Source organism: Solanum stenotomum, chromosome 6 (genome assembly GCF_019186545.1).
Source record: "Solanum stenotomum isolate F172 chromosome 6, ASM1918654v1, whole genome shotgun sequence".
In the NCBI taxonomy this organism is placed as follows: Eukaryota; Viridiplantae; Streptophyta; class Magnoliopsida; order Solanales; family Solanaceae; genus Solanum; species Solanum stenotomum.
Window position 1 is genome coordinate 1,751,936 of NC_064287.1, and position 16,079 is coordinate 1,768,014.

The window sequence follows — 16,079 nt, forward strand, 5'->3', positions numbered from 1 at the left end:
TTTTTTATCAACTCTAGTAGTAGTTAACAAGTTTTATTAAAATATACTTTTGACTAAATTTGCATCTATTCTTTCACTCTATATTAATTGTCAACATTATTAAAATTATTCATCTTAGTGACGTGTAAATAAGGAAATGTGATAACAAAAATATATTGAAACAGTATATATATATATATATCATTAATAAACACTAACAAATCAGAACACAACATCTAACATTGTGCTACCTCATTCCAAATTTCATGGAATTAACTAATATTTCTGTTTAATTAATTAAACAACAACTAAATCAACTTTTTCGTCATCATCATCATATCATCAATTAATTAATTAAAAGTCCTTAAGTAATTTTCGGACTTGTTCCAATGTAACGAAGAGCACAATAGTAAATGGTCCTTGCCTTGAAATTGTAGGAATAAATCCCTTATACAAGGCCATTGGCCCCTCAGCTTTAATTGTCTTCATTGCACAATCAAGTGCCCCATTGTAAGGTGGAGCCGCTCCTGGCTCCACCTTCATGTTCATAACCCGAGTCTTGATTACATCCACCGGATTCGTCACCACCGCTGCCACAAAACCCGCGGCAAAACTCGCCGTCACGTGGGTCCCGAGTCCATCTTTCATCAAACCTTTTGCTAAAATCATTTCCTTAAACTCATCGTAAGACGCAAGCTGCGAGGCCGTCACCAGCATGGCGCGGTTCACAGTAAGGGATGAACCGCGCCACAGGCTAGTAACGCCCTCGTTTTTGCTCATTTGGGTTATTGCATCCACCACGCTCTTGTAATTCCGCCGCTGCGCGGCGGGTTGCCGGCCGTCGGCTTGCATCCGTACCATTGCCACGTCAGCAGGGTTGCCGACGGCGGCCCCAATTCCGCCGGCGATCAGTCCGGCGACAATTTTTTTCCCCAAAGGCATGTTTTTCGTATTCGGGTCGGTCCATTTTTTCTTCAACATATCGTATAATCCCATTCGGGTCGTCGAATAAAGGGTCTGCCGGAGGACGGTGGCGGATATGCCGGAAAAAAGGGCGGCGACGCCTTCTTGCCGGACGACCCGTACACCGACGGCAACGGGCCCCACACGAGGAGCAACTGGGACATGGGCATTAGTTGTATTATTGGGAGGATGAAAAGCAAGAGCAGGGCGAAGCGTTTGCATCTGAGTAGATGCAGATGCTTCGCCCTGAAGCTGCATACGTACCTTGATGAGATCAAGTGGATGTGTACTACATCCAGCAATAATAGAAGCAATGCCTCCTTCAACAAAACCTTTAACACCCATATTAATCAAGATCTACTCCAAACAAAACAAAAAAATTGATGAAAAATGAAAAAAAATATCTTAAGGGATCAAGATCTTGATTTTTTTTTTTAAAAAAATTGAGTTATAAGGAAAAATTATGACCAATTGAAATTAGAGGATAATTCACTAGAAACCAGGAGATGAGAGTGAATGGAAAATGCTATAGATGCAAAGTGTGGGATATTGGATCTCTGAGACATATGCTAGAGAGAAATGAATTTGGTTGGGTGAGAGAAAGAAGGGGAAAAAGGGAATTTATAGGAAAAAGTAATAGAGAGAGAAAAAGGAAATAGCATCGAGCTAATGAAGTGGTTGAAAGTCCTGACTCGTGAGGTCTCGTATTGAAATTTCAGTAGAGAGTGATTCTTTTTAGCTGTTCTACCTTTAATAGACAAAGTTATTCGATAGCTGTTATTGATAATAATTAATAGATATTTCATGAAATTAGTGTAAATATATAAAAAAAAACTGATTCGGACAATACGCTAATTGAAAAATCAAAAGAAAGGAAATGGAAATTACACTTTCGAAGTAGGCGCGATTTCTGTTTCTAAAATAATAATGTAGTATAGCATGTGGAGTTGGGATTTACAGCTAAGGTTAAATTTGATAATTTTGTTTTGTTTCAACCAATATTTATGTGGTTGTGGGTCCCCAACTCATCAAATTATTGGAATTTGGAATTAATGACCTCTTAACATATCAAAGTTTAAAATTTAAGAGTCGCTAAGAAAAAGGAAAAAGACATACTACTTGTTTAAAACGAAAAAACAACGAAATATAGCACAAATAAATTGAAAATGTAAAGAACATATTATTTGTTTGTTTATTTTTTATTCTCAATTAATATGACATATTATTTTATTAAACTTTTTCATAGTCTTGTTCATGACATCTTTCGATTTTATTTTTTTCTATGTAATTCTATAAATAAAGATATCGAAAATCATGTCGGTTACCCTTCAAAGAAAATGACTCATTTTTTTGTCTCCTTATTTACATGTTACATGTTTTGACGTTTTAAGAAGCTTCATTTATTCTTCTTTTTATTAAAATAAAAAGAGAACATTTAAAAAATGTCTTATAAGAAAAGCAAGGGAATCCAACAAATTAAAGATGCTGACAATCTCTGGCGTCTGACTCACTTGACGATTTTTACGAAATAAAAAACATATTTGTTTGTAAAAATAAAGAACAGAAAGGTGAAAAAATAATCATAAAATTATTATTTAAGAAAATTGCACATGTCTGCAATTTATTAATTAGGATTTTTTAATACCAATAGCCGAATTTATTGCTGTATTTTTTTCATATGCAATATTTATTGATTGTATATAATTATACATACATTATTTATTTATTGTTAAATAAAATTAACGATGATTTATTGTTTAGATATGAAATTTATCGGTTGCTAATTCCTATTTTATTACTAATAGCGACTATTATTGGGTAGTATTTGTTGTCACAGTAATTTGTGGTAGTATTTGTTGTCACAGTAATTTGTAACTTTGAAAACTAATTATTTGGTTTAATGTTTAACATCGCTACAACAAAAATAACTTTTAGCGTCAATAAATATACACATTAATAAAGAGTGTTAAAATATTTATCGGCATTAGTTAAATGTCATTGAATCCAATGTCGCTATAGGCTTTAGAGACATTTACAAAAAGTGTTAATTGCCACTAAAAATGCATATTTAGCGGCAATTAAGTTATTGTCGCTAATCAATTACCACTAAAGATTATTTTTGGTGTAGTGCATTATTTGTGAGTAAATATTTTCTATAACAATAATAACAACATCAATGTAATTATGCAAGTATGATTCGAAAATGATAGAATGTACGGATATCGATCTTATTTCTATCTTTATGAGATTATAAGAATAATATGACAGAAAAATTCTCCGACCTCCAAATCTTTCTATTTAGTGTCATATTCTCACTAATTTAAAGTCATATCGCGTCTTGTTTAATTACGTCCTTCCAATCATTTTTGGTCTATCTCGATCCTACCTCTCCCAATATACTTATTAGAATTAATACTCTCTTACACCTTCTTACTGGCACATTAACACATCTCTTTTTTCAAGTATCCAAACCATGGCATCTCATGCAATAACTAATTCTATTAAAAATATATCTATTGTTCACATATGGATTTATGATCAAATTAGTTGCTGAAAATTCCTGGCAGTAACTAGGTAGGTGCCTACTGCCTAGTTATCACCTAATTAAATTACCACAACTTGCACTATCAATTGACACATACATTTATATCAACTTGATTCCAATTTAATTATGAAACGAAGCTCAGGACACATGCAGGGAAAACATCGACTCAACTTGACTGCAATAGGACTTCATCTAAATTTTGGAAGACTTTGCTTAATTTCTATAATCAAAATTGACTAATAACAATTATGTCCTTATCACATACTACTAATTGTTACTAGCAAAACAATCCTAAGTTCAAAGCTATAAGGGTAAAATTGTCTTTATGTAACGTATATCATGTGTTTGAACCGTGAAAGAAGTCACTAATGCTAGATTGTCTACATCATACTGATCAGTGGTAGAGCCACATACACTTGAGAGTTGAGGGGTGTTGATGGACAACCTTTCGTCAAAAAATTACACTATGTAGCTAGATAAAAATAGTTTTTTTTTTCTATATATATATATATATATATTACATATTGACATTCCTTGTCTTCTATAAAATTTTACTCCTTTATATTTTAACACTCCTTAAGCGAAATTCTGACTCCGACATTGATCACATCCCTTGAGGTGCGACGCTTCGGTGAACCCTACACAAAAACAGGATACTTTGTGTATCGAATTGCCCTACTGATTAGTTTTTTCTGAAGGATTTAATGAATTCTTAAAGTAATCAATGCACTTATAAAATATGAACTAGTAGATCTTAATCTTCCTCATCAAAATAGTTAAATTAGATTATACTCTAGTAATCCACAGCAGAGATCACTTAGTTAATCAAAGTCAATTTAAGCGGTCCAATTAATACTCCATTTTGAGAGATATCATTGAATGTGAACTTAATAGCTTTAGAAATTTAACTTTTATGAATATTCTTTTACTTATATTNCGGTGAACCCTCCACAAAAACAGGATACTTTGTATACCAAATTGCCCTACTGATTAGTTTTTTCTGAAGGATTTGATGAATTCTTAAAGTAATCAATGCACTTATAAAGTATGAACTAGTAGATCTTAATCTTCCTCATCAAAATAGTTAAATTAGATTATACTCTAGTAATCCACAGCAGAGATCACTTAGTTAATCAAAGTCAATTTAAGCGGTCCAATTAATACTCCATTTTGAGAGATATCATTGAATGTGAACTTAATAGCTTTAGAAATGACTTAACTTTTATGAATATTCTTTTACTTATATTTTCAAACTCACCTAAAAATAAACATAACATTGAGACGAAAAGAACAATTTAATTACTATGATTCACATTTTTTTACTACCCAAATATAACAGTCAAAACTTTAATGATATTTAATTAGTGGACATGATCTCATTATTACAATTAAAATAATAGGTTGAACATGATGAAAATGCCAATTATCGATATAAATGTATTATTGACTATGAAAACAAGAAAAAAAATTGGAGTCAAAAAGTGCCACTTGAAAATGTATAAGGGCAAGTTTGACAATTAGGAAGCCTAGTTAAGACTTAAGAATTGTTCTGTTAAACGTCACTTTATAAATTTATTGGGTCATTTATTAGGGGCCAAATAGTAACGATTGACTTGGTCTCCATTTTTGTGACCTTTTCTATTATACCAAAAAATAAACATAGGGAAGTATTGAAAATATATTTGAATTAAATGTAAATTATTAATTTCAGTTTTGAATTATTGATAATTTTAGAAATATTTGTTTATTTGACAAATTAAATTTTGATAGTCTCCCTATTTGCTACATTACATAACAACTGGTTTCAAATTCTTGTAGGAGCATGTGACTCTTTAAAAAAAGACTAGAGAAGTGTTGAAACACCCCTAAACTTGGTGAGAACTTAGAGCAGTAATAATTCGCGATGAGTTTAAAGTGTTCTCAATACTTTTTTTTTATGACAAGGGAAATTCGCGACGAGTTTAGGAGTGTTCTCAATATTATTTTTTTATGATAAGGGAAACTTGAGGTCACTACCCTTTGGGTGCGCATAGGGTAAACCCCCCGCTCCTATGCAATAGCTTGCAAACCACATAGGAGAGGTAACCCGCACTAGGCAAGCCCGGTGCAACGAGCTCGACCCAGAAGGCAAAACCCCTTGCTTTCAAGGGCAAAGGATTTCGAACTTAAGACCTCCAACATGGAAGTCTCAAGCCCAAACCACTGGGCCATCCCTCTCAAATAAATAACTTTTACATCCAAAAGGTGTTATAACAATTTAATCCTCTCATTAAGTATGCGTATCAAGTCAAATATGAACAAATAAAAATGAATTGACCGAATAAATGAAGAAAAGAAAGCATAAATAGAATTATTATAGATAACACGTGTCAATAGATAAACAATTGCCTAGAAGCTGAAAAAACCGAACCGAGTCACCGCGTCTTTGAAAAAAAGAATCGTCGCCTGAGAGATTCGAACTCTCGCGGGGAAACCCCATGTACTTAGCAGGCACACGCCTTAACCACTCGGCCAAAGCGACTTATTAATTACAAGACCAATTTTATAACTAATAAACGGTAGTTTTGGTCTATAATATAATACTACTCTCAATTTTCAAGTATTCAAGGACGTGACATATTGGTCAATAAACTAGTTGAGAATCATTATGTTTTACATTCAAATTCTAGCATAACCAAAAACGTTAAGTGATCTCTTTTCATCTGTCCAATACTTGTATTACTAGTAAATCATGCAATTAACTATGAAATTTATTGTTAGTCAGTAGCTAATTGGATTTTCTTATAATCGTTCTAATTCGTAGTTAAATGAGATTAGTATGAAATTTTGATTGTTTAGATATGAAATTTTGTTTGTCGCTAATTTCTTATTTCTTATGGTGTTGTTGGACAAAGTTCTTGATGCCTATGCAAGTGAGAATTTAACATGTATCCTGTAAAATTAATCGAGGTGAGCACAAATTAATTTGGACATTATACAATCGCAAAACAAAGTAATGTCAATTTTCAATTTGTAGAAAAATAAATGGGGATCTTAATAGGGAAAAAAGAAGAGAGTTGTCTCTTAATTTGGAGTTTTGAACCATATTCAAAATGTAATTAATGAATGGAAGTCATGGGACAAGTTCATTATAACAAATCCGAATTCTCAACATAAACACTCGAGTATTACATAATCACTGATAGCCAAATTACAACGACAATATTTAAATTATAATGAAAATGCTGAAATATAAACAAGTAACTAAGATGGAGATACGAATGGAGGTGGAAAGCTTAGACTCTAGAAGAAGAAGTGAGGAACATTCATTTTCTTCGTAATATGCATAAACCCTTCTTTCAAACTCATTATCCCTTTTAACCAAATGTTAATTGGGCTTAGATTCCAAATAAAACACTCTTAACGTTTTATTTGACCCAATCTCATTCACTACTTTTAACCCATAGACCTTTATTGAGCTAGAACTTGGTTCACAACATTCAATGCCATGAAGGAGAGAGCTCTCCACCAACTAGCTAAACAGATGGTTACCTTTAAAGGTCTTAGGTTAGAGCTCTTCTGGTATACGAATTATTTTTTTGTGGAGGGCACCTCGAGTGGGATCTATGTGACACAAATTCAAATTAGTCGAATTCCATTAATATAGATATCAAACACAGAATAAAAAATAAAAAATTATAAATGTTTGATGGCATATAGGAAAGTTGAGTTCTTAACATAATGTAAGTTTGATATTAATGTCGAATTATGTCAAATTCAAAGAAATGAATACATAAAGGAAGATGACATCAAATCGAATCTGCTAAGAAAATTATATATATGTGAGCCATTTTCTCGGTATGCCTTTCACTCGATCTCTCACTCTGTAATTTTTCTCGAGCCTTAGTGGTGTCTGTCGTAGTATTAACCTTATTCTTGTAGTTTTTTTATCTTGATATCTATCATCATTTGTTGTTTATTGTATTTTGATTATCACACTGTTTTGTTGTTGTTAATGTACTTTTCCTGAATGCTCTACACTGTTTTTCTTATTAGCTGCTTTGTTTTCTATAGTTTTCCCTTTTCATAACTACTTTGATTTGCTGCACTTGAGGCGAGGGTCCTTCAAAAACATTCTACCCTCTTCTGACCCCACTTATGAGATTACATCGGATATGTTCTTTTTCATAACATAATATTGAGTATTATCATGAAACAAGTATAAAAGGAATAAAATAAATACTGACAATTGCTTCACCTAAGTAGAACGAAAAGAAGGAATTGATGAAAAACCAAAAGGGGAGCTATTGATAAAGGGGAAAATCACTTATACCTCTGTTTGTCATTCTTGTAATAATTCCTATATGGATCATTGAGTTTCATTTTTCAAATACATGTTACAAGGTCTTTTCTCAAATAACGATGATTTTAGGGTCAACTTGTGTGTATCTCGAGAGTCGAGTGTTCTACTAGGTACATAATACAAGTTATCTGCCTCTTCTGTTATTTATTTCCCCCCCATAGCTTTGATATACTTGTCCTTGAGCCGATGGTGTATCAGAAATAACCTCTCAACCTCCAAAAGTAGGGTTAAGGTGTACGTACACACTATCTTCTACAAACCCAACTTATGAAATTACACTAAATAAATTAATGTTGGTTCAATATCGAGAGTATTGAAAGAGTTTTTGAATTTTCAGAAAAATTCTACAGCCTAGCATTAGTTGGGTAGCTGCGATTTTTTTTGTTATTCTAATACTTATCCTAATAACTCATCTAAGCAAATTATAAGTTGATAATTTCTATACATAAAACGAATCCATAAAAGGCAATTTATAAGCAAATTTTGAAATCTTCAAAGATATGCATTCAACATAATATATTACGTCACATATCTCAATTTATTATTTCTGATGAAATTCATATAATTTTGCTAAATTACATATAAATTTTCTTAATACTTTTTTTTACTTCATCTCAAACACATCCTTTATGTTTAATGTGTATAGATGTATATAACAAGTGAATAATATCAATATCGATTAGGAAAAAAATAGTGAGTCGGACACTTTTTTTTTGTAAAATCTCCTTTTATACTACGATACAATCTATCTAGATATTATATTCATCAAAATAATACAATATAATATAATACAACATATTATAATATGATATATTACGAAACTAACACGTAACAACCATCGAGAGAGTGTTAAAGGATACATTTGAATCTTTTTCCAAGATATTTCTCTTTCTTTTTCTTGTTTATTTTACTTATTATTCTTTGTTTTATTTATGACCAATGTATGTCACATTGAGAGAGAGAGAGAGAGAGAGAGAAGGGCCCTACACTCAATTTTTGGGGCGAAATGAGCTCTCAACCTTAAACTCGTAATTAATTATATATATATCATATTCTCATTGAAGTTACCAACAAGAAATCTTGAGTTTATTTTGTTCAATTTTTGAGTTTTTTTTTTCTCCTAACTTGAAATCATTCCTCTTTATAAGATATTGTAGTTTTTTGTGGAAAAAGAGGAAGGATCAAGATGAAATTTTGAGTTTCTTTTTTTTGTTTTCATTTTTTTTTTTTCAATTTGAAACTTTTCCTCTTCTTAAGATATTTAGAGGAAGGATCAAGAATTGACAGGATGAAATTTTGAGTTTTATTAGTTTTATATTTTTTTTAAAAAAAAATCTCTTCCTCTTGATAATATATTGTGGAAAAGAGGAAGTATCAAGAAATAACAAGATGTTACAAAGAGCAGCAAGTAATGCATATTCATGGTGGGCAGCTAGCCACATTAGGACCAAGCAATCCAAATGGCTTGAACAAAGCCTTCAAGGTACAAAACATTTTACATGAAAAAGTTTTTGATTAACATTAAGGAAAAGGCATAATTATTTTTTAAAAAACATAGAAGATATGTGATATTAAATATATTCTATAGCATGTGCCAGACAAGATTAATATAGGCGATCCCAAATTGTTTGTGATTGAAGGTGGTAGTTATTATTATTGTCTAAGTTATAGCATTTTGTGACGAATACAAAGGTGCAACACAATACAAAATAGGGTTCAGACCAGAGTCACTTGATACTTATATCAGTCAAGATTCATATAGCTGACCCTAACTTGTTTGTTATTAAGGTGGTAGTTGTTTTTGTCTAAGTTATAGCCTTTTGTGACGAATACAATGCGGCAACACAATACAATATAGGGTTCAGAGTAGAAACACTTGGTACTTATGTTGGTAGGGGGTAACAAGTAACTAATAGAATAGTTTATATGCATGCACACAAGATGACTCGAACAACAACACAAAGGTCAAATAGTCATATGTATGTATCTTGAAATTATGTTTTACAACACTTTCTCTTCTTCTTCTAAAAATGATCATTAGATTGTACATTCTTATGCTTATATAGATATGCAAGAGAAGGTGGAGAGTGTGGTTAAGCTCATTGAAGAGGATGGAGATTCATTTGCTAAAAGAGCAGAAATGTACTACAAGAAAAGGCCAGAGCTGATAAACTTTGTGGAAGAATCATATCGTGCTTATCGATCTTTAGCTGAACGATATGATCATTTATCGAAGGAATTGCAGGCTGCTAACAACACCATCGCTGCTGTTTTCCCCGAACAAATTCAACTAGCAATGGAAGAGGAGGACGAATATGGCGCCCTTAGAACTCCAAAATTCACTCCACAAATTCCCACATCAAGCGGATCAAACGTTCCAAAAGCTCCAATAAAACAGTTGAAAGGACTTATAACATCAGCTTCAAAGAAGTTGAAAGGCAAGAAATCATCTAAACAGATAGATGCAAGTAAAAATGCTCCAAAATCGGGGTTGCAAAAGAACAAAGCTCTTGATGAAATCGATAAGCTTCAAAAAGATATCTTAGCTTTGCAAACTGTGAAAGAGTTTGTGAAGAGTTCTTATGAATCTGGTCTTTCAAAGTACAAGGGAATTGAAAGCCAAATCATGGAAAAACAACAAAAGATATGTAAACTAGAGGATGAATTTGGCGAGGGACGTGTTATTGATGATAATGATGCGCGTACATTGATGGCTGAAGCAGCACTAAAAACATGTCAAGAAACATTAGCTCAGCTTCAAGAGAAACAACAAAGATCAACAAGAGACGCGATTAAAGAATTCGAAAAAATTGAAGATGTTAGTAAGAAACTAAAGTCTTTCAAGCATAAGCACCTTGGTGATCAAATTGATGAAACAAAGAAATATAATGCAGCTAAAGAAGCAGCTGAATCTCAGAGCTTAAGTCAAGAATTGAGCAAAGAGATTGAGTCATTGCAGGATAAGATTAAGGAGCAATTTGATACGAGCTCGATGTCATCACTAACGGTGACACAACTAGCAGAGAAAATCGATGAGCTCGTGAGTGAAATAGTTAGCCTGGAAACAGCAGTTTCAGCTCAAACTGTTCTAATCGACAGAGTAAGATCAGAAGGCGATGACCTCCAATCACAAATTCATGTCTTGGAAGACGATAAGGAACCGTTGACAGACGATGACAGTAAACAGAATCTCAAATTCAGTGTGATGGATATGGAGGACAAGTTGCATTGTATCCAAAACCTTAACAAAGATGTTGAATATCAAAACAGTAGCTTTCAGACTTACTTTACCACAGCTCGTACGAGTCTCAGCTGTTTAGCTGAGAAATTGAGTAGTGTGAAACCGGATGAGGAGGTCCAAGACGAAGAGGAATCATCCGTTGTTATAGTCAAGTCTCAAGAAGAGCCAAGAAAACAACAAGTTCATCAAAATGCAAGTGAAGTTATCTCGAAAACAGAACATCAAGAAGAATCTTCACTCAAAATTGTTAGTAATAAAGAAGGGGAAGTTATAGAAACCACAAAAAGTCATTCCAATTCAAAACTTTTGGAACCAACACAAGTTGAAAATAAGGTACTATCACACGAAGATGAGGAGAAAGGTGACGAGCCTAACTGGCAGGAGCTGTTGTCAAGTCGGTTAGAGGATAGGGAAAAGACTCTCTTAGAAGAATATACAACAGTTCTAAGGAATTATAAGGATGTCAAGAAGAAGCTAAGTGACAAGGAGAAGAAAGATAGAGACACCGAATTTGAGGTCACATTGCAAATGAGAGAGCTTAAAACTGCAATTGCAAAGAGAGACGAAGAGATCAACAGTCTACGAGGGAAATTAAACGTTCTTCAAGGAGATAATGTTACTCAAAACAAAGCATTGGAGTCATCAGAGAAACAAGCAGCATCCGATCCTTCAGATAATCAAAGCTTAAAAAAATCCGAGGACATGGCTGAGACAGAGGACAAAGATAACCATAACGATCAAGATAATACTATGATCGATGAACATACATGTCGTTCACCCTTTGAGGAGAAGTTCAGGCTGGAAATTGACGCAATACTAGACGAAAACTTAGAGTTCTGGTTAAGATTCAGCTCAACATTTCATCAAATCCAAAAATTCAAGACAACAGTCCAAGATTTACAGAGTGAAATATCGAAACTAAGAGAGAAAGAAGTCGAAGAGGGAAATAATACTAATGCAGACATGAAATCAGAAATCAGACCTCTATATAAACACATGAGGGAAATCCAAAATGAGCTAGCAGTATGGTTAAAACAAACTATCCCTTTGAAAGACGAAATGAAACGTAGGTCCTCTACACTGTGCAAAATTCAAGAGGAGATCACGAAAGCTTTAAAAGACGGAGTTGAAGAAGACGAGATAAGATTCAGTAGTCATCAAGCTGCAAAATTTCAAGGTGAAATTTTAAACATGAAACAAGAAAACACAAAGGTTAAAAAGGAACTTGAAGCCGGTGTTGATCATATAAATACACTTCAATTAGACGTCGAAAAGACAGTAACAAAGTTAGAGAAAGAGTATGGACTTGCTGGTGGAAATCCACAACAAGTTAATAACTCAGCAGGAGGAGCCATTCCATTAAGATCATTCATATTTGGAACTAAACCGAAAAAGCAAAGGCGCTCAGTCTTTTCCTCCTTCCAAAACAATAGAAAAGCACTCTGGGCTGGTGCACCATTGTAGAATCTTGTTTTTTTTTCAAATTCAGATAAACAATTTCGATATTTCACGTATGTCATGTAACACAATGTAGCAATATAAGAGAAATCATAGACACATAAATTTCGTAAACAATAAAACATTATCCAATTGAAACATTTTTGACATAATATTTCTAACTTTGTGTTTCATCACAAAGTTGATCAACTTCCACATTCAAATTCTGAACAACTTGTTCATAAGCATTGTGTGCAGCTCTATTTTTCGCGGTTATTTTTTTTCCACATGATTTTCCCTTTCCTACAAATTTTCCATCAACGAAAACTTCAACCTCTCCTGTTTTCTCCCAGTGATCAACAAATTTTATCTTCAATCCCTTCTTTTGACATAACTCGTAAAGTTTAGTGACCGGATTAACCTCGAGTTTTTCTGGAGTAATTAGAGGTTGTAACAAATTATTTACCACCTATCATCAAAATAAACATAGTTTTATTTCATTATTAATTAGAGATCGCGAAGAATAAAGAAATGGAGTAAAAATTATGTAAATTTTTTAAAATTAAATTATACCTGCCAAGTTGTGTCTAAGCAATTAGAGTCACTATGGATAGCACCAATTAAAGATTCAACAAGGTCTGCAAGAATTTTAGGGGGATCAATGAGACCTAGTGAATGCAATGGGTACTCTAATATAGCTTCTTTGAATTCTTCTACCTGTAAAAAATAAATTTATGTAATGCATTTTGACTGAGCGTCAAGTAATAAAGACATATATGTATGTCTAAAAATTATCTCATTAATATAATATTTCCAATGTACAAATAGGGATGGCAATGGAGCGGGCAGAATGTGGGGCGGGGCAGGTTTAAGGTTGTGCGGGGTGGGTTAAAGTGGATTTTTTTAAAACTAATGTGGGGTGGGGCGGATTACGGGCATAGGTGATTAATTAGGGGTGTTCACGGTTTGGATAAAAATCGATCCAAACTGAAAAACCAAATAAAATCGATAAAATAAAATCGATTTTATTTGGGTTTGGTTTGATTTGGTTTGGTTTTAGATTTTTGAAAACCGGTAGTATTTGGTTTGGTTATGGTTTTATTCGAAAAAACCGAAGAAATAACCGAATCGATGAATTATATACATATATTTTTATTAATACACATACTTAATATATTATTTTTATAAATAATTTTAAAGATCTTATATATGTTTTCATTAAAATTTATTTATACTTTACTTATTGAAAGCATGAACGCCCAAGGCGAAAACATTTATCTGATTGATTTCATGTAATATGAGTGTTTATAACAATTCTTTGTGGGGACTAAAAATGTTATTGTCTTTTCCTTCTAGGCCAATATAGTGAATTTTAAAGTTTTATTGATACTAAATTCAGTGATCGAAAGTTTGGTAATTTAAGTCATTCTAACTATTTTTTGTTTTGAATGGATTGTTGTCACTTTTTTCACATTTTGAATGAATTGTTTCTTTTATTTTTGTGTATGGTTAATAACCGAATAACCAAACCAAACCAAACCGAAACCAATAACCACCAAACCGGTAAATGTATATTATATTTGGTTTGGTTTTGATAATTTTAAAACCGATTAAGTTGGTTTGGTTTTGGTTTTGACCAATAACCAATCCAAACCAACCCGTGAACACCCCTATGTGATTTTATATGGGTTTGAACTTAACTTTAATTTTTTACATGTTATAAAAGTGATAGAGCATTATTTATTAAGATAATTTCTTTAAAGCTACTAAAATGTTTAAGATAGTAAATTAAAATGGTTCAAAAAATAATAATTCAATTTCTTAAATGTTTCTCAATTGACCTCTAAAAAATAAAATTCAAGGTCACTATCCTATTAAATTAATACAACTTAATGAAAAAGTGAATTTACGTTTATGATTATTTTTTTTTAGTATCAAACTTAACTAGAAAAAGAAAATATTAAAAAAATCATGCAGAGCGGGTTCATGCGGAGCGAGTTTTTGTGGGGCGTGGTGGGACGAGTTGAAAATAAAAAAAAATGTTATGTGGGGCGGAGCGGTGCCGATTAAAAATTTTGCGGGTTAAGCTCAACCCGCACTGCCCCATTGCCATTATCCCTATGTACAAATTAATTAAATCTAATGAAATATACTTACTTGTCCTTTAAGTAAAGGCATTTTGTGACGTAAGTAGTTATGTAAGTTATATTTGATGGCGACTCTAGCAAGTTTTTCAGTATCTACATTGGCTGCTCTCAACTTTGTTAGCATCCCGGGAGACAAATCAGGATAATCCAAAAAATGCTTCAATGCTATTAACATATTCAGAATAGAGTCACCTGCATAAGATATGTTTGAGTGAGCATAAAATTCAAGAGACTTTAAAGCGTGTGGTCTAAAATAATGTTCTAGATCCACTTCTAATTACCTAACAACTCCAATCTCTCATATGATTCGCAATTTTCTTGAAAGGAAGAGTGAGTGAAAGCTTGATGTAACAAGTCGGGATTCTTGAATCTGTATTTAGTTATTTTCTCTAATTCCTCCACTAACTTCCTCTCTCGCTTGTGATCATCATTATCATCGTGTGTCAATTGATTTCTAATATTTTCTTCAGTGAAATGAAGGTTTTGTGATAGGTTATTGAATGGGGTTAATTTGTCAAACGAAAATGCTATCAGTTGTTTTCTGGGAGGGTTAAAAACTGAGCTCAACAAGGCTGTTAGAATGCAAGCACCCAAAACCTTAATGTAAGCCTACAAGTTAGCTAAGTTGCAGGAAGAGGTTTTTGATGCTCAGGCTAAGTCTTGGGGAATTAGAAATAACAGGAATCAAAATGGTCTTCTCCCTACTCCATCTAGGTTTCAGGGTGTACAAAAACCTACTTTCTCTAGCACAACTATCAAGAAACCTTATGAACCTAATGCTAACAGGTTCAGTAATGGTAATACTGGTAGTGACTGCTGCTGAGATGGATGAGAAAAGGGCTAAAAGACTGTGTTTCTTGTGTGACGAGAAGTATATGCCTGGGCATGTTTGTAAATCCAAGAAACAGTTATATTTGGTTGAAGTTCTGGAGGATGGGGAGGTAATCATGGAGGAAGAAGTGTTAGAAGTGGATGAGTGCATGACAATTTCCTTACAAGCATTTACTGGAAGTACAGGGTATCAAACAATTAGAGTAACTGGATACCATGAAAAACAACCCTTACAGGTGCTTATTGATACAGGTAGTACTCATAATTTCATTGATGAGTCAATGGCAAGGAAGTTAGGTTGTAAAGCTTTGCCTATACATGAGCAATCAGTTAGTGTGGCTGATGGTAGGAAGGTTCAAACTGCTGCAGTATGTAAAAATCTGAAGTGGTTACTGCAGGGTACGACTTTTTCTTCTGATTTCCTACTACTACCATTAGGGAATGTTGACATAGTGTTGGGTGTGCAATGGTTAAACACTTTGGGTAGGATTTTGTTTGATTTCAGAAATAGAACTATTGAGTTTGTGCATCTGGGGAGGAAACATGTTTTAAGGAGAGCCAGTAGCCAGATCAAGACCACCAAGGCCCAATCCT

General features: G+C 33.2%; 3 protein-coding genes and 1 non-coding gene across 4 annotated transcripts; 1 reads left to right on the forward strand and 3 right to left on the reverse strand.

Annotated features, from left to right (window-relative positions):
* Positions 1-312: 312 nt before the first annotated feature.
* Positions 313-1,553, reverse strand: LOC125867470 (mitochondrial uncoupling protein 5-like). The gene has a single exon (XM_049547985.1). The coding sequence runs from the start codon at positions 1,285-1,287 to the stop codon at positions 334-336; it is 954 nt and encodes a 317-aa protein (XP_049403942.1). The 5' UTR covers positions 1,288-1,553; the 3' UTR covers positions 313-333.
* Positions 1,554-5,926: 4,373 nt separating this feature from the next.
* On the reverse strand, positions 5,927-6,008 carry TRNAS-GCU (transfer RNA serine (anticodon GCU)). Its single transcript has one exon. It is a non-coding gene; the product is annotated as a tRNA-Ser (tRNA).
* Positions 6,009-9,161: 3,153 nt separating this feature from the next.
* On the forward strand, positions 9,162-12,565 carry LOC125867456 (kinase-interacting protein 1-like). Its single transcript, XM_049547965.1, has 2 exons — positions 9,162-9,312; positions 9,896-12,565. The coding sequence occupies exons 1-2, from the start codon at positions 9,219-9,221 to the stop codon at positions 12,532-12,534; spliced, it is 2,733 nt and encodes a 910-aa protein (XP_049403922.1). The 5' UTR covers positions 9,162-9,218; the 3' UTR covers positions 12,535-12,565.
* Positions 12,566-12,685: 120 nt separating this feature from the next.
* Positions 12,686-15,364, reverse strand: LOC125867221 (ribonuclease 3-like protein 3). The gene is made up of 5 exons (XM_049547645.1): positions 15,360-15,364; positions 14,936-15,195; positions 14,665-14,846; positions 13,081-13,224; positions 12,686-12,976 (listed from the first exon to the last, which is right to left on the reverse strand). Exons 1-5 carry the CDS (start codon positions 15,362-15,364, stop codon positions 12,686-12,688), a joined length of 882 nt encoding a protein of 293 aa, XP_049403602.1.
* Positions 15,365-16,079: the final 715 nt, after the last annotated feature.

Excerpts from the sequence above, each read along its gene's own strand:
- LOC125867470 (XM_049547985.1), bottom strand. The coding sequence starts at position 1,287 with ATGGGTGTTAAAGGTTTTGTTGAAGGAGGCATTGCTTCTATTATTGCT.
- LOC125867456 (XM_049547965.1), top strand. The coding sequence starts at position 9,219 with ATGTTACAAAGAGCAGCAAGTAATGCATATTCATGGTGGGCAGCTAGC. Across the intron at positions 9,313-9,895 it reads GCTTGAACAAAGCCTTCAAG|ATATGCAAGAGAAGGTGGAG; the intron begins GTACAAAACATT and ends ATGCTTATATAG.
- LOC125867221 (XM_049547645.1), bottom strand. Across the intron at positions 14,847-14,935 it reads TGAGAGATTGGAGTTGTTAG|GTGACTCTATTCTGAATATG; the intron begins GTAATTAGAAGT and ends TATCTTATGCAG. Across the intron at positions 12,977-13,080 it reads GCTTAGACACAACTTGGCAG|GTGGTAAATAATTTGTTACA; the intron begins GTATAATTTAAT and ends TTTTGATGATAG.